The sequence below is a fragment of the Rhinoraja longicauda genome, chromosome 26, assembly GCF_053455715.1.
Source record: "Rhinoraja longicauda isolate Sanriku21f chromosome 26, sRhiLon1.1, whole genome shotgun sequence".
Classification (NCBI taxonomy): Eukaryota; Metazoa; Chordata; class Chondrichthyes; order Rajiformes; family Arhynchobatidae; genus Rhinoraja; species Rhinoraja longicauda.
Genome location: NC_135978.1, coordinates 6,742,922 through 6,767,168, shown reverse-complemented (window position 1 = coordinate 6,767,168; position 24,247 = coordinate 6,742,922). Strand labels below are relative to the sequence as shown.

The 24,247-nt window shown below is 40.6% G+C and overlaps 2 protein-coding genes across 3 annotated transcripts in view; one reads left to right on the top strand and one right to left on the bottom strand.

Annotated features, from left to right (window-relative positions):
• Positions 1–14,676, bottom strand: part of myo19 (myosin XIX) — a 45,743-nt gene extending 31,067 nt beyond the window's left edge. The window contains exons 1-5 of one of the 2 annotated variants that reach the window (XM_078422107.1): positions 14,541–14,676; positions 6,502–6,649; positions 2,924–3,072; positions 2,591–2,704; positions 1,260–1,392 (exon numbers count right to left, since the gene is read on the bottom strand). In XM_078422107.1, the coding sequence (XP_078278233.1) occupies positions 1,260–1,392; positions 2,591–2,704; positions 2,924–3,072; positions 6,502–6,649; positions 14,541–14,555 (559 nt within the window). In that variant the 5' untranslated portion in view covers positions 14,556–14,676. The remainder of the gene's footprint in view (positions 1–1,259; positions 1,393–2,590; positions 2,705–2,923; positions 3,073–6,501; positions 6,650–14,540) is intronic. The other variant, XM_078422108.1, reaches the window with a different exon arrangement.
• Positions 14,677–14,809: 133 nt separating this feature from the next.
• On the top strand, positions 14,810–21,526 carry pigw (phosphatidylinositol glycan anchor biosynthesis, class W). Its single transcript, XM_078422602.1, has 3 exons — positions 14,810–15,427; positions 15,989–16,086; positions 18,402–21,526. Exon 3 carries the CDS (start codon positions 18,422–18,424, stop codon positions 19,946–19,948), a length of 1,527 nt encoding a protein of 508 aa, XP_078278728.1. The 5' UTR covers positions 14,810–15,427; positions 15,989–16,086; positions 18,402–18,421; the 3' UTR covers positions 19,949–21,526.
• Positions 21,527–24,247: the final 2,721 nt, after the last annotated feature.

The following is a 24,247-nucleotide window of genomic DNA, read 5'->3' as shown; positions in this document are numbered from 1 at the left end:
CTGGTTCATGATTCCCCTACCCTGAGTAACAGACTCTTTATCTTAATAGACACAAAATGCTGGAGTAACTCAGCGGGACAGGCAGCATCTCTGGGGAGAAGGAATGGGAGACTGACCCTTCTTCAGTCTGAAGGGTCTCGAACAGAAACATCACTCATTCCTTCTCTCCAAAGATGCTGTCTGTCCCGCTGAGTTATTCCAGCATTTTGTGTCTATCTTCAATTTAAACCAGCATCTACAGTTCCTTCCTAAACATTCTGTACCTTAATAATACCCTTCGTGATTTTATACACTATTAGATTACACCTCTGCACTACAAGGAATAAGGTCCAAGCCTGCTCAATCTTTGCCTATAGCTCAGGCCCTCAAATCTTGTCAACATCCTCATTTGAAATCTTTATCTTTTATATTATTGGATGCCCACTTCCAGGTACTTTCAATTCTGAGTCAATTTACGTCTTTTGCATTTGGAACAATTATTTCTCTGCCTCTTCTTCCAAAACAAACACCCCACATACCCATCTGTGCCACAAATTATCTGACCACAAGAGTCTGCAGTAATCTTTCCAACATTTAAGTAAATGGCATTCTGCAGTAGCCCACCAGGGGGTGAACAAGACTCAATAAGGAATTAGTCAACTCATTCCGACATCTCCCAAAATGCAAAGGAATTGTTTCCATGTGCTTGCAAATGCATCGGCAGAGTTGATGCTCTACGCAGTGGGAACTGTACATTAATCTGATGGAAGGTCTCGACCCGGGTCAGAGGTACTTCCTGACACGCTGAGTTACTCCTGCAATTTGTGTCTCTCTTTGGTGTAAGATGTTAGTTACTTTTTAATCTGCAGTTACTTTTTACATATTAATCTTTAGTTTACTAGTTTGCAATATAGTTTCACAAGACAGACTAGCTCATCATTTTTAGTACAATGGACACATTAATTATCTAAAGAATACAGTCCCTAAATTGTAAAATGGCAGGTCAGAAAATAAATTCACAATTTTACAGAGGAGTAAGTCAGTGGAGATTCTTGCACTAGAGACTGATAGTCCTCATGCAAGATTAACCCACACAGCTCTACTTGATCCCCAGAGTATCAACCCTGCAATATCCAAGAATTTATTTGATGGTCCTGTTAACAATTACACTTCGAATCGAAATGACAATACAAAGAATATTTCATCTGAACCTGTAAATCCAAAAATATGTCATGAAATTCTTAAACATTTTATCTAACACATACAGAAAGTTTCATTACCAAATGCCTCCATCACTGGATTGGAGTCCAGTACTCTCTTTTCTATTCGTTCCACATTTTCTTGGCACTTTACAGAAGTGGATGAGGCAGCAACTGTAGCAAAGTAATTCATTAGGCATCGAGATGTCCACGTCTACAAAAGGAAATTTTAATTGGCTTGAGAACAAAGCTGAGAAACTGTTTTGTGAAGAAAGTTCCTGTTATGGAACTTGAAAACAAACTGTGAACAAACAAGCATATTTCTCGTGTGGGCCTTGGTCATCTCTTTTCTTAACATTATGGGAAGCCTAACAAGGGCAGGACCTAAACGGTGAATGGTGGGGCTCTGGGGAGTGTTGTAAAGCAGAGGGATCTAGGAGTTCAGGTACATAGTTCCTTGAATGGAAATAGTCCTTTGGGTGGCGCAGCGGTAGAGCTACTGCCTTATAGCTCCAAAGACCCAGGTTCAAACCGGACTATGTGTGCTTGTCTGTACGGAATTTGTATGTTCTCCACGTGACCATGTAAGTTTTTCCCAAGGTCTTCGGTTTCCTCCCACACTCCAAAGACGTACAGGTTTGTAGGTTAATTGGCTTGGTTTAATGCAAGTTGTCCCTAGTGTGTGTAGGATAGTGTTAGTGTGCGGGATCGCTAGTCGGCATGGACGAGGTGGGCTGAAGGGCCTGTTTCTGTGCTGCATCTCTAAACTGAAAAACTAAAATGGCATCACAGGTAGAAGGGATGGTCAAGAAGGCTTTCGGCACATTGGCCTTCATCAGTCAGAGTATTGAGCATAGAGGTAGGGAGGTCATGTTAGTTATATAACACATTGGTGAGGCCACATTTAGAGTATTGCATTCAGTTTTGTGACCATATTATAGGAGAGATGTTGTCAAGCTAGGAAGGGTGCAGAGAAGACATACGAGGATATTGCCAGGACTCGTGGGTCTGCGCTTCAGAGAGACGTTGAGCAGGCTTTATTCCTTGGAGAGCAGGAGTATGAGGGGTGATCTTATAGAGGTGTACAAAATCATGAGAGGAATAAATTGGGTTAATGCACAAAGTATTTTGCCTAGAGCAGGAGAACTGAGAAGCAGAGGACATATGGTTAAGATGAGGGGGATAGAGTTAATAGGAACCTGAGGGGTAACGTGTTTTTTTTTTTACACATAGGGCGGTGAGTGCATGGAACGAGCTGCCGGAGGAGGTAGTTGAGGCAGATACTATCGCAATTGGTTACCCATAATGATCAAAATCTACTTTCCAAAAATCATACCACAATGATTAACTTGCTAATTGATGAGGCTTGTTTCTCTGTGAATCTAACTACATTATGCTTGTTCAGCTCTTACCTTTCCAGCACCACTCTCTCCACTGACTATCAGCGACTGGTTAACTGGTTCAATGTGGCTCTGGACATTCCTGAAGGCTTGTTCCGCTACTGTGAAGATGTGAGGCTTCAATTCCTAAAGAATATAATTTGTTTGAAATTTTGGTTTTGTACAGAGCAGCAAAAAGCACCAGTACAAAAAAAACTCAAATTATTAATCATGTAAAACTGATTGGCTAGTTTGCAAAATAAATGTTAAGTTTACATCCATTACAGAATCTGTAAAAAAGGAAAATAATGCAGTCATTTGCTTGTTAAGTTAAATAAAGAAAGCACCAAAGTGTACTTGAGTTACCTGTGGTTGGGACACATGGTGGTATTCTTTCATGACCTCAGAGGAATACAAGTTAGGCACAGGCTGGAAAGGATTTAGAGCCACTAGTGTACAACCTGCATTAGTGTAAAATACACCAGCTGCATATCTTGCTTGGAGACATCTTAAAACTGGGAGACAGAAAATGCTCAATTTATTCAGGATGCTTAGTATTTCAGAAACTGAAATCCAAAATATTATACATAGTGACTAGCTAATCTAAATGCTATGGATTATAACCAAATGTTTGCAGAGAACATGATTTTTAACACAAAATTCTTTGCATCTTCATTAGAAAGGCAAACAAAAAGATATTTGATATATTTAATAAAAAACAGAAAACATTATATATATTCAGTAGGTCAGACTACACCTGATAGAGAAACAAAATTTAACATTTCAGGTGAATGATCTTTCATCGGAACTCGGAAAAGTTAGAAATGAAGCATACTTTAAGTTGTAGAAAGGGGGAGGGTGGCAAAAATATGCCTACGACAGAATGGAGACCAACACCAACTAAATGTATATTTTTTTAATGGCAGTGCTCATTGATAGAGGATGGTAAAAGAAAAACAATTACATCCAATTTGTCTGGCATTATAAATAGAAGATGGCGAGTAATAATAGAAACAAATAATGCTGCAACTTTTGAGATAGAAAGCTATGTAGTTGCTAGAAATTAAATAAAGAGAATGTTAGAAACATCCAAGATGTCCACCTGCGCCATTATCCATTATTATCCCTGCATGGATACTGCCTGACCCACAGGGTTTGCAGCAGTCTGATTATTTAGAGTTGCCACAACCACAGTATTTTAAATCTCTCACATTTAGTATTTTTTCCTGCCCTCATTCATTATCTTCTGTATACAGCTGCTCCTTACAGAACAAATGTCACCACCCTCCCTCAGCCTGCACCGACATCTTTTCTGTGATTCAGTCCCTCCTCAGCTCCATGTCATCACTACCATTCTCTCCACTTGTCCAGCCCTCTCACTTCTCATCCCCACACTTAAAACGCTATTTCTAACTTTTCCATGGTCTGATGAAAGTCATTGCCTGAAACAATAACTCTGGTTCTCTCTGCACAGATGCTGCATGGCTTGATGAACTTTTTGAGAAACTTTGTTTTTTCAAAAATAAATAGAATATACAATGACTTATAAGTAGAATAACACCATTGATAAGGCAATACGAGGAGAAAAGATGAAATACGAAGGTAAGCTAGTTAATAATATAAAAGCAAGAGTTTTTTCAGTTATATAAAGAGTAAGAAAGAGGCAAGAGTAGATGTTGGACCGCTGGAAAATGATGCGGAAGTGATAATGGGGAATAGAGAAATGGCAGAGGAGTTGAATAACTTTTTTGCATCAGTTTTCACAGCGAAATACTCCAGCAATGTCCCAGAAATTCAAGAGAGTCAAAGGGTGGAGGTTAGTGGAGTGGTTAATACTAAGGAGAAGGTGCTTGGGAAGCTGAAAGGGCTGAAGGTGGATAAGTCACATGGACCGGATGGACTGCACCCTAGGATTCTGAAAGAGGTGGCTTTAGAGATTGTGGAGGCATTAATAGTGATATTTCAAGAATCACTAGAGTCAGGAGTGGTTCCAGACGGTTGGAAAATTGCCAATATTACCCCACTGTACAAGAAGGTAGCAAAGCAGAATAGTGGGAACTATAGGTCGGTTAGTCTGACTTCAGTGGTTGGGAAGATTTTATAGAGTCCATAGAGAAGCATGGATAGGTTGGCTGGATGGCAGAAGCCAAAGAGTGGCAATAAAGGGGTCTTTTTCTGGTTGGCTGCCAGTGACTAGTGGAGTTCCGCGGGGTAGGTGCTGGGGCCGCTACTCTTCACGTTGTATATTCATGATTTGGATGAGAGGATTGAAGGCTTTGTGGCCATGTTTGCGGATGATACGAAAATAGGTGGAAGGGCAGGTTGTGCAGAGAAAGCAGGGACTCAGCGGAAGTGACTTGAACAGGCTGGTAGCAGGGGTGCGGTGCTGCTGGAGCTCACCAGAGCACCGCTCGACACCTCTGTAAAAAAAAAAGGCAAAATAATCAGCGGGGAATTTTAAATAGCAGGGAATTTAACAGCGGCCGCTCCGGCATCAGTGACAGCTCCGGCACCTAAACAATTAGCACTGCAACACTGGTTGGGAGAGTGGGCAGAGAAGTGGCAGATGGAATATAGTGTAGCAAAGTGAGAAGTCATGCATTTTGGTAGTCGGAAGAGAGCCGTAGACTATTTTCTAAATGGGGAAAGAATCCAGAAATCGGAGGTGCAAATGGATTTGGGAGTGCTGGTGCAGGATTCCCAAAAAGTTAATCTGCAAGTCAAATCAGTAGTAAAGAAGGCAAATGCAATGTTAACATTTATTTCAAGAGGTCTAGAATACACAAACAGAGATGTAATGCTGAGACTCCATGAGGCGCTGGTCAGGCCGCATTTGGAGTATTGTGAGCAATTTTGGGCACCATATCCGAGGAAGGATGCGCTGGCCCTGGAGAGGGTCCAGAGGAGATTTACAAGAATGATCCCAGGAATGAGTGGGTTAACTTATGATGAGCGTTTGACTGTATTGGGCTTGGATGGAGTGGATGTGGAGAGGATGTTTCCACGAGTGGGAGATTCTTGGACTAGAGGTTCATAGTCTCAGAATTAAAGGACTTTCCTTTAGGAAGGAGATGAGAAGGAATTTCTTTAGTGGTGAATGTGGAATTCTTTGCCTCTGAAGCCTGCGGAGGCCAAGTCAATAGATATTTTTGAAGCAGAGATAGATAGATTCTTGAATGGTACAGGGTGCCATTATGAGGAGAAGCAGGAGAATGGGGTTAGGGAGAGATAGATCGCCCAAGATTGAATGGCAGAGTAGACTTGAAGGGGCGAATGACCTAATTCTGCTCCTATCGCTTATGACCATATGACAATATTCATTTCACAATCATTAAAATTGATAATACACACGGGAGAATCATCAGGCTGAGCCTATCAAACATAGAAACATAGAAAATAGGTGCAGGAGGAGGCCACTTGGCCCTTCGAGCCAGCACCGCCATTCATTGCGATCATGGCTGATCATCCACAATCAGAAACCTGTGCTTGCCTTCTCCCCATATCCCTTGATTCCACTAGACCCTAGAGCTCTATCTAACTCTCTTTTAAATTCATCCAGTGAATTGGCCTCCACTGCCTTCTGTGGAAGAGAATTCCACAAATTCACAACTCTCTGGGTGAAAAAGTTTCTTTTTCACCCAGGTCTCGTTGCACTTCCCCTTTACCTAATCTGACACCATTGAGATAACAAACTAGCACATTTTAAGAATAATTCTGTTAAAGGGACTTTTGCGTGTACTTATTTGTTTCCAGCATACAGGTGTCTAGTATGGAGTTCCCCAAATATATTTACTGTTGTACTTGATTTCGACATGTGTGCCTTGGTCGTCCATTATTAATAAAGGACGGTCAATCTAGTATGAAGCGTGTATTATGCTCAAACATCCATCGTTTTACAAGTAACTACATAACAAAAATAAAAAAACAATTCATTAGATAGATACCTGTTGCAGTTGTTACTGGATTGACTTTGGTGAGATCATCAAACTGGTGCAACTCATCTTCATTAATGAGAAAAGCTTTTATCTCCTCAACTGTATGATTCAATGTAGTGTAATCTAAAATCTTTTGGGAATTTTTCAATCCATTAGTCTGAAAAAAGAACCGCAAGACATTCAATATGTACTTCTAGAAAAGCAACTCATTTAATTTTATTGCCCACTATTATTCTACTTAAGAAACCAGTCTGAAGAAGGGTCTCGACCCAAAACGTCACCCATTCTTTCTCTCCAGAAATGCTGCCTGTCCCGCTGAGTTACTCCAGCATTTTGTGTCTATCTTTGGTTTAAACCAGCATCCGCAATTCCTTCCTACACAGTTTGGAAGTTCTAAGTTTGGTAAATTATCCTCAAGAGTGCTGTACACTAAAATGAATAGAATTTGTTAAGTTTGAACACAATTTTGGAGCACCTGCAGTTCCTTCCCACACATTTGTTTTGTTTTTGTTGGGACAATACTAGTTTAAAATCTACAAGAAAAGTACATTTTTGGATTGAAATACAGTTAAAAACAAAATCTGCAAAATAAGAGTTCTAATATAAAGGAATATAGATGGAATCTGCATTCAAGTTGGGGCACTCAAAAGGAATTTCAGCCCGACTCATAATTGCAGAAAACAAAATTTAGGTTGGCATTTGAAGCAGCTCTGAAGAAATGCTGCATTGTCGGAAGTGCCATCTTATAGAAAATATGTACAATGTCGGCTCTGACTGCTTTCGTAGGTGCAAATAAAAGTTCCCTGAACTCCAGGATAAAAGATAATCAAAAAGACACTAATCTGATATCCTAACTAAATAGTTATTGCCAATTAACCTCAAAATCAAAACCGAGCTGATTCTTTAGTTTACATCTATTTGTGGGAGCTTACTGTGTTGAATGTGTCCATTGTACATGTTTTCAGCTGTTATGTGCAAAATATTTCTTGGGTCCTTTCCTCTGACAACATCCAGTTTGCTATCAAACCCAACAACCTTTTGATCAAGCTATCATCTCAAACAGAAAACTCTCGACTCCTTCTGCATTTAAATATCCCCCAATGGGTCTTATCTTCCCAATAAGTTTGAACTCCTTCAATGCGTCCTTTACTCGGCTCATGCTCCTGGACCAGTTAAAAATAACATTGTGTAATGATGACGACTCTTTAATTTCACAGCTTTTGACTTGGTTAAACTCACCAATTAACTTCCACTATCTAGCTCACTGCTTTTCTGGCCTATTCAATGTCACCTCAGAACAACCTGGAAAAACAAACATCCTGAGCCTTCCAAGTTACTCCCGTGCTTCCTTAACAGTTGACATCACCAGGCACAGGTCAACTGCTATTTCTCTCTTAATCACTCAAGTTTACTAATCCATCAATTCCCTCAATACCTCTCTGCTGCTTGACAACCAACCTGATCCAGAACCCCAGAACGTTTACATATACCCCAGAAAGTACACATAATGGAAATATTGAAAAAAACATTATTTTACACACCACACTTTTTTTCTTCTTCGTCGCCTACTTGCTCATCATAAAACAAATCTCCATCTCAGGTCATTTGCCCAGGACAACAAATTAATTTTATTTTGTTGGAAACAGAAGTTTAAGTTTAAACCCCGCATCCTATCACCAGAACCATCATGCGTGCTACAGTTGAGGCAGGTACTATAACAACATTTAAAAGACATGGATAGGAAAGGTTTCGAGGAATATGGGCCAAATGCAGGCAGGTGGGGCCAGCATAGAAGGGGCATCTTGGTCAGCATTGGCAAGTTGGGCCAAAGGCCCTGTTTCCATGCTGCATGACTTTGTCTCGCCAACAGAAAACAAAAATGCTAGCAGAGGTTTGGGTACGTACAAGGGTAATAAAAAGGTCAATTACAAAAAAAAAGGGTTTTCTGCCCATTATTAGGCCTACAGTGAGTGCCCTTCATAATGTTTGGGATAAAGACCCATCATTTATTTATTTGCCTCTGTACTCCACAATTTGAAATATGTATAAACACTGCTGTAATTTCTACATGATGAGACCAAAATGTATAAAAATGGCCTTTATTAAAATCTGACAATGCACGTTAACCACATGTGATTTTTTTTCTATTACAAATCTCAAATTGTGGAGTACAGAGGCAAATAAATAAATGATGGGTCTTTGTCCCAAACATTATGGAGGGCACTGTATTTATTTTTTTCATCATAGTCGCAGCCTTTTCAGCATAACCTTCTGTAAAAATGAGATCACCATCTGACAGCAAAGTGCAGAATGTCACTAGATACATTCCAAGTTCTGTATGGAATCTTTTTTTGCTCCACACACGTCCAGTTTAAATAAATCCAAATTGCTCCAGCACTTTCTCAATACTTCTATTAGACAATTATGTACCACCATCCCCTCCACCTTAATATTTTCTGCTTAATTTAGTTTTAATAATTGTGCTGCTATGTATTTAAACTACTGATTGATTCCTAATTTCTGAACAAAATACAAAACCTCCTTCATCTTCATTTGACCTACGTTGAGAATAGTAAAACAAAAAGCAATTTAAGCATTGTCAGTTGAAATATTTTGTGGCTTTGTTTGATTTTACTGAAGAGTTAGCATTTTTAGATGGGAATATGTTCTGCATCTCTTCAGGCCATCTCTGATGAATATGCAGATGTGTTTTTTTTAAACTAGAAGAATGTCACTTTGTAAAATTATTTTGTTCCAGTTCCTGTCTTTCATCCAATCAATAGAGGCTCACTGATTGTAGCAATTCCTTTAAGAATATGATTGCTTCAGCAATTAAGATCAGCAGACATTCTGTTAACTCAAGCAGCTTTAAAGAACAATTATCAATGAACAGTAGCAATTGCTGCCTACGACAGGGATACAGTTGTGTCTGAGAATATGTATACATCTAAAAAGAAACAAATCATAGTTACTTCAATGATTGATATATTCTTTTTATTTTAAGAAAGGCGCAAGCTTTGTCTGATGATGTGTGCTTCCCGTTTTTCTGGCTGCATTCCTGACATGTTTTTGTACTGGGTTTAAAAAAAAAAGAAACCAAAGGGCTCATTGCAGCAAATTATTTGGTTTTATCATAATAATGTCTTATGTTATTCAATTTAGTATTTGCACATAAACTGATGACCTTTACTTTTTCATTTCAGCGATCCTACATTGTTATTTTAAACTGTTCTATTAATTAATACTGTGGCTAATATTGGTTTGTTTTACTTTTTTGTCTCTTCAGCATTTTTCATATTAGCAGAATTTCTTTCATCTAGTTTTATTTTCAAAATGGAATCCCAACTTCCCAATGATTCAAATGATAAATAAAGAAAAAAAACAAGTTGTGTAGGTCACATTTCGTCTTGGGTTAAATTCCTTTCTGTGGTGACTTAGTTAATCATAACTTGGGGGTTGGACTACAATTACTTGATCACAATGGATAATTAAGTTGCTTTACTAGCAATAATAAACAAACAGAATTCTTGATCACCAACTCATAAACATTACTGGAATTTACCTGGTGAACTTCAAGCAAGGTCACAGAGCTTAAATAATCTGCCAGCAGTGGCTGGGCTCATGCGTGGAACAACCGCATAGATAAGAAAATAACAAGAAAAATACCACTGAACTAGGAACTAATAACATTCCACAAGGATCAGAGCATGGAAAATTAAATGGAAATCTATCATCCAAATTATTAGCATGAGTATTTTAAAAAGCAATTTAAGGACACAAAGTTGCAAAGTAGAATTGTATCTGTTTTTAAGAGAATTCCATCCCCCGTCACTTAATCCCAGCAAAACTGGTTCAACACGTATTAATTTACATACACAACTAAATGATCACATTGAAGATAGACAAAATGCTGGAGTAACTCAGTGGGACAGGCAGCATCTCTGGATAGAGGTCTGAAGAAGGGTCTCGACCCAAAATGTAATCCATTCCTTTATCCAGAGATGCTGCCTGCCCGCTGATTTACTCCAATATTTTGTGTCTATCTTCAAAGTAAACCAGCATCTGCAGTTCCTTCCTACATAAATTATCACTGCCATTTACTTCTAACTTAGAGAAATATGAACGTATTTGTGAAATATCTGAACTATTACAGGTGGAACATTTTCTGCAATAATCTTGATTATTCCAAATGTAACAGGACATTCCCAATAGCAGTAGGATGTCTTTGTACCTCAATTAATTACATAACAGCATACATCTCTTACTAGAATAGTTTCAGTTTTAATCAATTGGTAGGTCAATAGTTCGTAAAACTGTCATTACTTGGATTCAGGAAAATGACAAACAATTGTTGCTCCAAATTATGTGTAAAGGTTTAATTTTGACAAAAATCAGGATGATATTAAAGCTAGACTAAATTAGTATAAAAACTGGACTCTGATTGTATAATCTGGTGTTCCTTACTCATGATTTCACAGCTTGATTTGCTTTGTGGATTGCTGATTTGTAAGGTATTTTTAAATATTTTACTACATGCTAAAAATATTATATGAATATAGGTTCAGTAATGTTAGTCATTTTAATTATTTTATCCAGTATGGTATTTTCAAAGTCATTACCTAAAGGGCAAATAAATTAAAAGTTACTGCAGTTGGTTCCAGCATGGAAGTTATTTTTTTGAAATTCAAGTATTATACCCAATACATTACACACAAGCATGGCAGTAATTTAACTTGCATGCACTGCAAACGGGGTGGGGTTTTTCTAACTTGCTACTCTTGCAACAGTTCACCATGGCCAACTCTAAAAGACTGAATACATTTATGAATTATTCTAATTGTATTACGTTTTTTCAAGCCAAGAGTTGGACCAAAGTAACATGAATGAGCAACATTTAACATAATCACAACTTATTTAATGAAATTCACTCAGCCTTAACATTTCATTGATGAGTCACAGCAAGACATTCGTGACAAGAAAACTCAAGAATCTAACTTCTGCTATTCAAAATGTTTTCCATATTCCTTTCTTTCTGTGGGCAGGAATGTGTTTCTCTTTTTGTCAGTCAGATATTATAGCCCACCCAGTCTGTCATTATTTCTGCATAAAATCTAGATAGCAAGCTGTACAACTGGTGCGGGGATCACATCAGAATTGATGCTAGGATGCACACACCTCCAAACAGTTAAAGAAGAATGCTGGTTTGGAAGTAGAGTGAAAGTTCACATTGTTTTGTATGACTATTGTCCCATCAAGTATGAGAATCACAATCAGTTTTAAAAGATTGTTTCCCTCCTTGTTCAGGATTACTCGAAACCAAACATTAAAAAACTCTGAATTATTCACAATTGTGGCATTAAAATTATTAAATGTTATCTCAATATGTTTACATAATGCAAGTTTGTTTTCTGCAGCATAAATAAATGCGCCCACACAGAACATTATAGTGCCAGAGACCCGGGTTCGATCCTGACTACAGGTCCTGTCTGTACGGAGTCTGTACGTTCTCCCCATGACCTGCGTGGGTTTTCTCCAGGTGCTCCAGATTCCTCCCACACTCCGAAGACGTACAGGTTTGTAGACTAATTGGCTTGGTATTATTGCGAATTGTCCCTCGTGCGTAGGTTAGTGTAAGTGTGCGGGGATTACTGGTCGGCGCAGACATGATGGGTCAAAGGGCCTGTTTCCACGCTGTATCTCTAAACTAAACTAAATGTGGCGGCAGAGCACTGGATGGGAAAGAGAGCAGAAAAAACAAGGAACTGCAGATGCTGGAATGTTGACCAAAACAAAGTCTCAGAGTAATGGCAGCTCACATCAAAATTTGTGTGATTCTGACCATACAATGACCAAATTGACCTGCGCTCGGTCTGCGTTCACCAATCTGATCTCCCGGTGGCCGAGCACTTCAACTCCCCCTCCCATTCCCAGTCTGACCTTTCTGTCATGGGCCTCCTCCAGTGCCATAGTGAGGCCCACCGGAAATTGGAGGAACAGCACCTCATATTTCGCCTGGGCAGCTTGCAGCCCAGTGGTATGAACATCGACTTCTCCAACTTTAGAGAGTCCCGCTCTTCCCCTCCCCCTTCCCAGATCTCCCTCTATCTTCCTGTCTCCACCTATATCCTTCCTTTGTCCCGCTCCCCTGACATCAGTCTGTAGAAGGGTCTCGACCCGAAACGTCACCCATTCCTTTTCTCCTGAGATGCTGCCTGACCTGCTGAGTTACTCCAGCATTTTGTGAATAAATACCTTCAAATTGTCCTTTGTGATCAGAATTGTGATCTGATACCCAAATATATACCCAAAGTAAGAGATTTCAAATTCTATTTACCCTACCAGAGGAAATTGATAAATATATGATGAAGCAAGAAAGGGTCAGGGACCCTTTGGTTAAATTTGGGTCTCAGTGCTGACACAATACCCCCATTAACTGAAGAAGGGTCTCGACCCGAAACAACACCCATTCCTTTTCTCCGGAGATGCTGCCTGTCCCGCTGCGTTACTGCAGCTTTTTGTGTCTATCTTCAGTTTAAATCAGTATCTACAGTTCCTTCCTACACAGCCGTATTAACCTTCTGTGCTGCAATGTTTCTATAATTTTATGATGCGAAAGATGGGTTTGGGTATGATAAATTTAGAAGTAGCTCATATTAGCAAATAAATGGAGAAATAGTTCATATTAGCAGATGGTTCAATATCCCAAGTACAAAGATTTAAAGTGATTGGTAAAAGATTCAGCTGATATTAAACTTTATTTTACACATAAAATAGTTTTGAGGTGAGAGGCATTATCTGTAAAGGTGGTGGAAAAAAGGTCAACCAGAGCCTTCAAAAAGGATTTATGCATTTGCTTGAGGGTGTCACAGCCAGTCTTTCTCAATGTCAAAAACATTTGCAGCTTGACTCGCGTTCAAGCCTGAGGGTTGTGCAGAGCGAGGGAGAGTGATCCGCACATGAAGGTGACATCGCCCTTTCCATGGTCATTCCATCCACTCACGAGTTTTAGTTTAAACTAAAACTAAACCAACTAAACTAAAACTGGGTGGAAGGAATGACCATGGAAAGCGTTTGGTTTAGTTTTAGTTAGTTTAAACTAAAACAAAACCAACTAAACTAATTAAAACTAAACCAAACCCTTTCCATGGTCATTCCTTCCACCCAGTTTTAGCTTAGTTGGTTTAGTTTTAGTTTAAACTAAAACTAAACCAAACCCTTTTCCATGGTAATTCTAGCACTACAACTCTAGTTGTAAAACTCAAAAACTACAACGGTCAGACTGATTCACGATTGTGTTTCATGTCATTTTTCATTTTAATCATTAATCATGATTGTGTTTAATGTACAGTAAAATTTTACTGAAATAGTATGCAAAAGAAATAATTTCACAACGTCCCACTGAACCACTGCTGCAGTCAAACTGCACCTCGTCCATCAATCTGGCTGTTGACAGTGTGCGGAAAGCAACTGCAGATACTGGTTTAAACCAAAGATAGACACAAAAAGCTGGAGTAACTCAGCGGGCCAGGCAGCATCTCTGGAGAGAAGGAAACTGTTGACGATGACCGTGGGAACAACATGCCCAACCCTCCCTCTCCCCCTCTACTCTCTTCCTCCTCTCCCCTCTTCTCTCCCATCTCCTCTTCTCTCTACCCTCTCTCCCCTCATCTCCTCTCTCTCCCTCCCCTCTCTTCTCTCCCATCTCCCCTCTTCTCTCCCATCTTCTCTCCCCTCTTCTCTCCCATCTTCTCTCCCCTCCTCTCTCTCTCTCCCCTATCCTCTCTCCCATCTTCTCTCCCCTCTCCCCCCACTTTTCTCTCTCCCCCTTCTCTCTCCCTCCTCTCCTCTCTCCCTCCACTCTTCTTTCTCTCTCCCCTCTTCTCTCTCCCCTCCTCTCCTCTCTCCCTCCACTCTTCTTTCTCTCTCCCCTCTTCTCTCTCCACTCTTCTTTATCTCTCCCCACTTTTATCTCTCCCCACTTTTCTCTCTCCCCTCTCCTCTCTCCCTCCCTCCCTCCACTCTTCTTTCTCTCTCCCCTCTCCCCTTACCTGGCGCGTTGCCATGGCTCCCTTAGTGTTATAGTCGGTCCTGGGCGCCGGTCAGTTCACCGTTGCATTGCTGTGGGGCGAGGTGCGGTGCTGTCCGCCGGGGCAGGACCGCTCGCGCTCTCTCCCTCCAGCTCTGGGATCTGGCGCCACTCGAGCCTTCAAACGGTCGCCCCGCGGGGACGCACGCGCGCGCACGCACGCACGCCGCCACCTCGCGCGTCGTGCGACCGGGAGCGCGCGCGTCATCCCTCACCCTTGACCCCGGGGGAGGGGGGGGGGGCGACTGGAAGAGGCCAATTCACCTGCAGATCTGTGGTCGCAGGGGAGGGGAAGGTGCAAACTCCACACGGACAGCGCCCGCCGAGACACAGACTGAAGAAGGGTTTCATCCCCAGACGTCCCCCATGCCCGCTTCTCCAGAGATGCTGCCTGACCCGCTGAGTTAGGAATTTTGTGTCTATCTTCAGGATTGAACCTGTCTCTGGTCTCTGTGAGGCAGCAGCTTTACCAGCAGGGCCCACTGTGCACCGCATTTCTTACCTGTTTCTAATTGAGGTTCAGGATCGACACCCCTGGAGAGACTGACGACCGACCTAAGGCAGAGGTTAGGCTCCCACTCTGGCCTTGACTCTGGTTCTGGCAATGGGCGCCGGACCCCACGATAAACATCACATCGTAGTAAATATCAGCATCACGGGCAAGGCTTTCTGCTTCTGAAGTGCTGGGCAACATCCGTGATTGAAGTTCTCTCCAGAGATACTGCCTGACCCGCTGAGTTACTCCAGCATTTTGTGTCGATATTCGGTGATTTAAGTACAAGCCATCTCGGAGTCATTGCGGAAGAAACTTCCTTGTGGCTCTGTCCTCCAATCTCCCTTTTGGTCCAGGTGAGGTGTAGGTGATTGCACTGAATTATTATATTGTTGCTGAATGAAAATATAAAATTGCGAGCAGGTATTCTTCAGCAGTACAAATCCAAAGCCAAAATAATAGTAGCAGAATATACTTCCTCTTCAAGATCATCTATCCTTGCATAATGCTGCTGAAATGAGGCAAACATTTCAACTGACGGAAAAGGTCATCCCTCTATGATGATATCTAGCTTTTAATTATTCCATTGACCTTTCTAAATTCCTCTAATACAGGTGGACATTGGAATAATTCGGGAGCTATTTGCGTGGCACCATCTTGTTTTGTTTAGAGATATAGCATGGAAACAGGCCCTTCAGCCCACCCGTTCACATTAGTTCTATGTTAACCCACTTTCTCATCCACTCCCTACACAATAGGGGCAATTTTACAAAAGATTCAGGATATCTTTATTTGTCATCCAAAAAACAATTTTTTTGGACGAAATTTAGTCACCCACAGTCCAACAATAAGAGCAATAAAATAAGCAAATTACACAACCCCAACCGGCCAATTAACTTACAAATCTGTGGTCACAGGGGGAACGTGCAAACTCCGCAAATGACAGCACTTGAGGTCAGGATTGAACCCTGGTCTCTGTGGCAGCAGCTCTACCAACTGTGCCGCATTTATTAAGGTAATTATAATAATAATAATAATAATAATGCATTACATTTATATAGCGCTTTTCATATACTCAAAGACGCTTTACAGGGATTTAGAGAACATAGGGAAGTGAATAAATAGATAAATAAGTAAACGAACAGAGAAAGGAGACAGAAGGTGAGGTGACCTTCAGTGGTTGAAGGCAGTACTGAACAGGTGAGACTTCAGTGATGTTTTGAATGTGGTGAGTGTGGAGGAGTCTCTGACGGTTTGGGGTAGTGAGTTCCATAGGGTGGGAGCAGCGATGGAGAAAGCCCTGTCCCCCCAGGATCTGAGTTTGGTCCAGATGTGGGGGGATAGGAGATTGGCAGCAGCAGAGCGGAGGGTGCAGGTGGGAGTGTGCCTGTGGAGGAGGTCGGTCAGGTAGGATGGGGCCAGGTTATGGAGGGCTTTGTAGGTCATGAGGAGGATTTTGTACTGGATTCTCTGGGGGATGGGGAACCAGTGGAGTTTGTAAAGGACGGGGGTGATATGGTCACGGATCGGGGTGTGGGTGAGTAGACGGGCAGCGGAGTTTTGAATATTGAAGTTTACTGATGATTTTTGAGGGTGCGCCATAGAGGAGGCTGTTGCAGTAGTCCAGACGGGAGGTGATGAAGGCGTGGATGAGGGTTTCTGCAGCTGTGGAGGAGAGGGATGGACGGAGACGGGCAATGTTTTTGAGGTGGAAGAAGGCTGTCTTTGTGATGTGTTTGATGTGTTTGTCAAAGGAGAGGGTTTGATCAAAGATGATTCCAAGATTCCGGATGTGAGGGGAGGTGGATACTGGGAGACCATCAATATTGAGGATGAAGTTTTGGGTGGATTTGGTGAGCGTTTTTGGACCAATGATGATGATTTCAGATTTGTTGCAGTTGAGTTTGAGGAAATTTGATTGAAGCCAAGATTTTATTTCAGTGATGCAGTTTGTCAGTGTAGAGTGTGTGGTGGTGGAGATTGACTTGGTGGAGATGAGGAGCTGGATATCATCGGCGAAGCAGTGGAAGTTGAGACCATGACGGCGGATTAATTGACCAAGGGGGAACAGGTAGAGGATGAAGAGGAGGGGGCCAAGGACTGAGCCTTGGGGGACACCTTGGGGGAGGGGAGCGGTGGTGGATTTACAGTTGTTAATGGAGATGAACTGGTGCTTGTCAGAGAGGTAAGATTTGAACCAGGATAGGGCTGTGCCGGTGATGTTAAAGGAGGTTTCAAGTCGGGTGAGGAGAATGGAGTGATTTATGGTGTCAAAGGCGGCGCTGAGGTCAAGTAGGATGAGGATTTTGAGGTTGCCAGCGTCGGAGGAGAGGAAAAGGTCGTTTGTGATTTTGAGGAGCGCAGTTTCAGTACAGTGGTTGGAGCGCAATCCGGATTGGAAAGTTTCATACAGGTTATTGGTAGAGAGGTGGTATTTGAGTTGGGAAGCTACAGCACGTTCCAAAACTTTGGACAGAAAGGGTAGGTTGGAGATTGGTCTGAAGTTGTTTGGGGCGTCAGGGTTGAGACCAGGTTTTTTCAGAATGGGGGTGACAGCAGCGATTTTGAGGGATGGCGGGACGATGCCAGTGGACAGGGAGGAGTTTATTATCATATCATATCATATCATATATATACAGCCGGCAGTGATAAGTGGAGAGAGAGCAGGAAGGCAGGCCTTGACAAAGCTGGAGGGGATGGGGTCCAGAGAGCAGGTGGCAGTTTTTATTCCTGTGAAGAGGTCAGAGAGGTCGGTGGTGGAGACTGGGGAGAACTGAGGCAGGGGTTGACAGGATAAGGGGGGGTAGGTGGTTTGAGGGGGAGCAGGTGCGTTGGTGGTTAAGGTGCTGTAGATGTTGTCTATTTTGCTTTGGAAGAATGAAAGGAAAGTGGTGCATTTGTCAACTGTGAATGATTGGGAGATGGTGTCCAGGAGGCTGAGGAGTTTGTTTATTGTAGAAAATTATAAACTGATGCAGCAGGACCAATTTAATGTAAGGTGATGATTTAATGCCAACAGTAAATCACAAATGACAAATTGAGGATTGAATACTTTCCCTGCAGTGGTTGAACTACTGAAGTAACTTTTGGAAATTTAAATGGTCTGGTCAGAAGTTCAGGAGTAGTGACTTTATTATAGGAAATGGTGACCAAATTGCAAACGACTTTTAAAATGGATATCCAAAACAAAAATGTTAAATGTTTTTTAATGTTCATTTTAATCGCTCAGAACATGGAATAAATATGTAATACCAGATTATTGTGTGGTTAAAATATCATATATATATTTTCTATTGTGTTTTCGAGTAATCACTGTAATTTTTTTTTCAGGGAGAGATATTCAATGTAAAATGGAGCAAAAGCTATCCAAAGAAGCCTTTGTCAGCAACTTGAATGGTACTACTCTGACTGAGAATTCAGTGGGTTTGGTTTCATGTGTATTGTCTGTTGCCTATCGAGACTTGATTTTAATGTATTTCTTTGGAGAAAGCACAGAATCACCATGGAAAAGATTCCTATTCATTGACTTTGTTGTACTGGTGGCACCTCTTGTATTGTATTGCACTGTTTTGTCAGCTGTTCTTCATTGGGTAGTGCTGGTTCTAGTAGTTGTTCTGGCAATATCTGTATTTCAGATATATTATCAAAGAAAACGGAGTGCCTGTCAACACTTGAAAGAAGTCGCAGCAGAATTTTTAGAAACCAGCCTAGTTATGAATCGTAATCCCTTTGTCACTTCGTTTCGAGTCTATGTTAACATAGTGACTGCCATCTGCATTCTAGCTGTGGACTTTCCAATATTTCCAAGACGCTTTGCTAAAACTGAAACATATGGGAAGGGATATATGGACTATGGTGCAGCAGCTTTCGTTTTTTTAAACGCACTAGTTTCTCCTGAAGCAAGACAGAGGAACAAAATTGTATCACATTTTAAAATTAGTTTTGTAGTCAGACAGGTAATAGCAGTTTGGCCGTTAATTTTCTTGGGATTTGTTCGTCTAATAAGTGTTAAATCGGTGAATTATCATGAGCATATCTCTGAATATGGTTTGCATTGGAATTTCTTTTTCACACTGGCAGTAGTTAGGATCCTATCATCTATTATTTTGGTAGTGTGCCCTATAAGAAGCTCATGGATTTTGTCAAGTTGTATCGCCCTATGTTATCAATTTCTCCTTGAAACAACAAATCTGAAACAATTTATATTACATGGCAGTGATGGCAAAGGTACGAGGGATGGGTTCATTAATGCTAACAGAGAAGGGATTTTTTCCATGTTTGGATATGTATCTATTTACATGGCCGGTGTACAAGTTGGCATATTTATTATGAAGAGGAGGATGTTAGTAAAAGACTGGATAAAAGTGATGGGCTGCCTTGCCATGAGCACTTTTGTATTATTGTTGCTGTTGCATGCGTGCGAGGCACTTGTAGAACCTGTATCCCGACGGATGGCCAATCTTGCTTTTGTCCTCTGGACAGTTGAACACAGTTTGGTTTTTATCAGTCTGCACATGCTGGTTGATCTTGTTTTATTATTTGTCAAATTTCTGTCGGGGATGCCTAAAGCGCAGTGTTCGTGGAATATTTTACCAGATGCTCCCCAGCACAGAAAAGAAAAGACTTTGTTAAAAAACAATGCTTTGGAAAAAGCAGATGAAACCACAGTACGTTTCTGTCTTATTGATGCCATAAACAGAAACCAACTATTGTTTTTCCTGCAATGTAATATTTTGACAGGTTTAGTAAATTTAACAGTGGTTACTGTTCATAGCAGCACATTTATTTCCTTATTTGTACTGATGCTTTACATGTTCTGCAATTGTATCACTGTATATATTTTACACATTAATGACATCACTATAAAGTTTTGGTAATTTAGCATACACATCCTTAGTATTCCAACACGTAATATAACAGAAAACTGTAAAACATTTAAAAATGTTCACTCAGATGTTCAGGCATTAGCTTATGCCAAGAATACACGAAACAATAGAAATGTAAAGTTAACGCCAAGAGATTTGTAAGATCAATCATTATTATTCCTACCTTTGCAATGTTGCTTTTCATCAGAATTGTATTTCACTATAAATAATTTTATTTTTATATTATTAGTTAGGAATAAGAACATGATTTTTCGATAGGGATTTAATTGTACCAGAGCACGGAAATATAATTATCTTGATCTTGAACCCGCTTTACCTGTGAATTACATTTGGCTGTGACTCTCTTTGGAAATCAATTCATATTAAAAACCTTGATTTTTTTTTTTAACAGAATCCTTTACGAAATTAAATTACATTTTGATTTTTCAAAGTTTTTCTTCATGAATTCCTGTTTCTAGATTTCTTAATCATTGCAAAGCGAACACCTGATGCTACAGTAACAATGTAATTATAGGCTGTGGACAATAAGTGGAACAGCCCTTTCTTATCCTTACTGCTCACACCTTAAATTCTGCCAGATAGGAGTAAATACAGTGCATTAACCGGAAACGCTGTTATACCAACATGTCCAACTCTGCCATTGCCCCCAAAACGCCGTATCCACGTGTGCGACAGATGTACTTGTAAAAAATAATTAGCCCTTCCTCAGTTAATTTTTAACAAGTTGAAAAAAAATCTGATCCCTGCATCAAACAATGATTGGTTAAATAAAAGTCATTGGGCAATGCAAGGCATTCAAAGAGAAAGTGATTTGGACTTTGTCTCAAAGATGATAGGAAGGGAATCTAAAACTAGTGCTTCCTTGATGAGAGAATAAAACAAAATAAAATATAAACTAGAAATTTATGACAAATACAAGGTTCAAGTTGGAGTAGAAGATCAAACTGAATGCACAAGTATAGAGTATGTAAAAAAAAAAAAAATGGAAATGAGGGACAAGGACCATGAGAGTAGATTAGTAACTAACATTTATAAAAATTCAATTGTCTTTTTTGTACACAAATGATGAAAGAATAGTTGAGAGGAATGGATAGGGTGGATCTTCGTAGAACCATAGAAAAATAGGTGCAGGAGTAGGCACCTTTGAGCCAGCACTGCCATTCAATATGATCATGGCTGATCATGTAAAATCAGTACCCCGATCCTGCTTTTTCTCCATATCCCTTGATTCCTTTAGCCTCAAGAGCTAAATCTAACTCTCTCTTGAAACTAAGAGCTAAATCTAACTCTCTCTTGAAAAAATCAATATAACTCCCTTTTGAAAAAATATAACTCTCTCTTGAAAAAATCTAACTCTCTTGATGGGCAGAGAGGTGAAGGCCAATCTCAGGATACAGAATATCCCCTTGAGAGCTACAATTGGAAGACATTTCTTCACCCGGAGGGTGGTGAACCCACGGAATTAGAGTCCAAATAGTTAAGAACATTAATGGTGGCAGATAGATATGCTCTTAATGTTTACATATTTCTAATTTTTGTTATCTATTTCTATTAAACTGTTGAAAATAGCACTGACATTTTACATCAATCTTGAATTTTTCAAAGTTATTAACAGATTTTAATAAATCTAAATATTGATATATTTTATTGTCTGGGGTCATTAAAACATTTCTTTCATCGACCATAAAACATCAGTGCGTAACCTGGTAACAAATAAGGAAACATTAATCTTCAGAACTGCAAAATTAAATTGAGGCAGGGACTATCCCAGCTTTTTAAGAAACAGTAGCAGGTACATGGATTGGACAGGTTTGGAGGGATATGGACCAAACCCAGATAGATGGGACCTGTGTAGCTGGGACATGTTGGCCGGTGTGGGCAAGCTGGGCCAAAGGGCCTGTTTCCACACTCTATGACTCTACACTATCATTTTATGCCTGGGTTGCTGATCATGTACTTTGTGAAGAAGTACGTTTACAGAGCCATAAAATGAGAAATAGTAGGATAAGGTCAGATCAAACTTTTTACTTCCTTCTCGTGAAGGTTTATTAGATGATTTATATGGCACTTATTGTGTCATTTGCACTAGTGCCTTCACTCTGACCTTCTTGATGGATAGCATATTGAGTGTTTCCTTTGGAAACTGCCCCGATTTTATGTTTTGCAGAATAATTGGAGATTAACCGAGAGACGCAGTTTTGTCCTGAACATTGTCTGCCACCCTGCAGCAGAGTTTCTATTGTTTGGGCTCTGTATTGAAGAACTCCTTTAAATCACCACGTCACCAAAAAGAAAAGTGCAGCAATGGTTAGAAATCACAATGGCTGCTCCTTTTAGATGCTCCAGGTTTTTAAACCCTGGAGTAAGATGTACATAATGCCATACTCCATCAAATGTGCTTCCACTGAAGGGTAGTTTTCACAATGGTAGTTTATCTCATTGTTAGTATGAATATTCATGTCTGAAATTTGTGGAGTCAGTATGTGGATGGGTGATCTTTGGTCCTGCCCCTTCTCTGCAGACACAATATAGGCTTGTCTCTTGTTTGATGTTGCTTAATTTGCTTTTCACATTTCATCTGGCGTACACAATTTTTTTTGGTTTTAGTTTTATTCCGTTTAGTGGTCTGGGTTATGGGGAGAAGGTAGGAGAATGAGGTTAGGAGGGAAAGATGCATCAGCCATGATTGAATGGCTGAAAAGACGATGGGCCAAATAGCCTAATTCTGCTCCTATCACATATGAACTTAGTGCCTCACTGGATGTCTGGTTCAGTGGAGCACAGCCATAATGCAATATCTTTCTAAATGCTCAGATTATATTCAGGGAGCTCCAGCACTCTCCTAATCCTACAATTGGTAGTCTAAAATTGTGGGAGTAACTCAGTGGGCTAGGCAGTGTCCCTGGAGAACATGGATAGATGATATTTCGGGTTGGGGCTATCCTGCAGACTAATATGTGATGTTTTGGGTCTTGACCCTAAACATCACTTATCCATGTTCTTCAGGGATGCTGCCTGACCTGCTGAGGTACTCCGGCACTTTTGGTTCTTTTTTGTAAACCAGCATCTGCAGTTTCCTGTTTCAACCATTAGTAGGAATGATTTAACACTGACTGCTTGGATTTTGTGCATTCACTAATCCTAAACCACTAGAACTAGAAAGATTTAAGCCCAGAAGGAAAGGTTTGACCTACAAGGTTAGTTAGTAGAACCAGTGATTGCCAATTTTGGTAATGTTACTTTTTGGCTAAAATACATATCAGCCATGTTGAACCTGTGTAAAACACTTTCTTACATCAACTAGAAAATTGTATTCAATTCTGGCTGCTACATTAAAAGATGGATTTTGGAGAATGTCCTCCGTCATAAAGCTATACAGCATGGAAACAGGCCATTGGGCCTACCTTGTCTGTGATGACCCAATCCAGCAAAGACTTTTGTGGTTCTTGGGATGAGAGACTATAGATACAGGAATAGATTAGAGGGGCTACAACTGTTTTCTTTAGACAATGCTAAAGTGAGATTTGACGGACACAATGATGAGGGATCTGGACAGTGTAGATCGTGGATCAATGTTCCCTTTGTAGAAGGGACAAAATGTCCTGGGTATAAAATAAAGATGAAAAGATTGAAGAGTGACATGAGGAAAAATATTTTCTTAGCGTGCAGTCAGAACCTGTAATGCCATTGTGGCGGAGACCATTTCAGAGAGGAATTTCAGAGGGAATTGGTGAAATATATTTTTAGTTTTGTTTACTTTAGTTTAGAGATACAGCGTGGAAACAGGCCCTTTGGCCCACCGAGTCCACACTGACCAGAGATCCTACACACTTTGTGCAATGTACAATCTGAATCTGAATTACCTTTATTGTCATTCAAAATGAATTGAACGAAAATCATTTGCCACGCAGCCACAACAGTACAGAGTAAAAGACACAAGACACACAATTTTAACACAAACATCCATCACAGTGACTCCTCCAGACACTGTGATGGAAGGCAAGAAAATGTCTTCTCTCTTCCCCCATGCTTCTCCCACGGAGACCGCCCATTCCACGGTGTTGGACCGCAGCGCCACAGAGATACGACTCGGAAAAGGGTTGCATCTCCGTCGAGGAAGAGATTTTTTTTTAAAAGAAAGGTTTCCCCCACCCCCCACATATACTCAGCTAAAAAATAGACTACACACACATCTAACACTAACACATAGACAAAAAAAGAAAAAAGACAAACAGACTGCCGGCGAGCCGCAGCCGCATGGCGGCGCAGCCATCTTGGACCTTACCGAAG

Coding starts and splice junctions, on each gene's coding strand:
- pigw (XM_078422602.1), top strand. CDS start 18,422: ATGGAGCAAAAGCTATCCAAAGAAGCCTTTGTCAGCAACTTGAATGGT.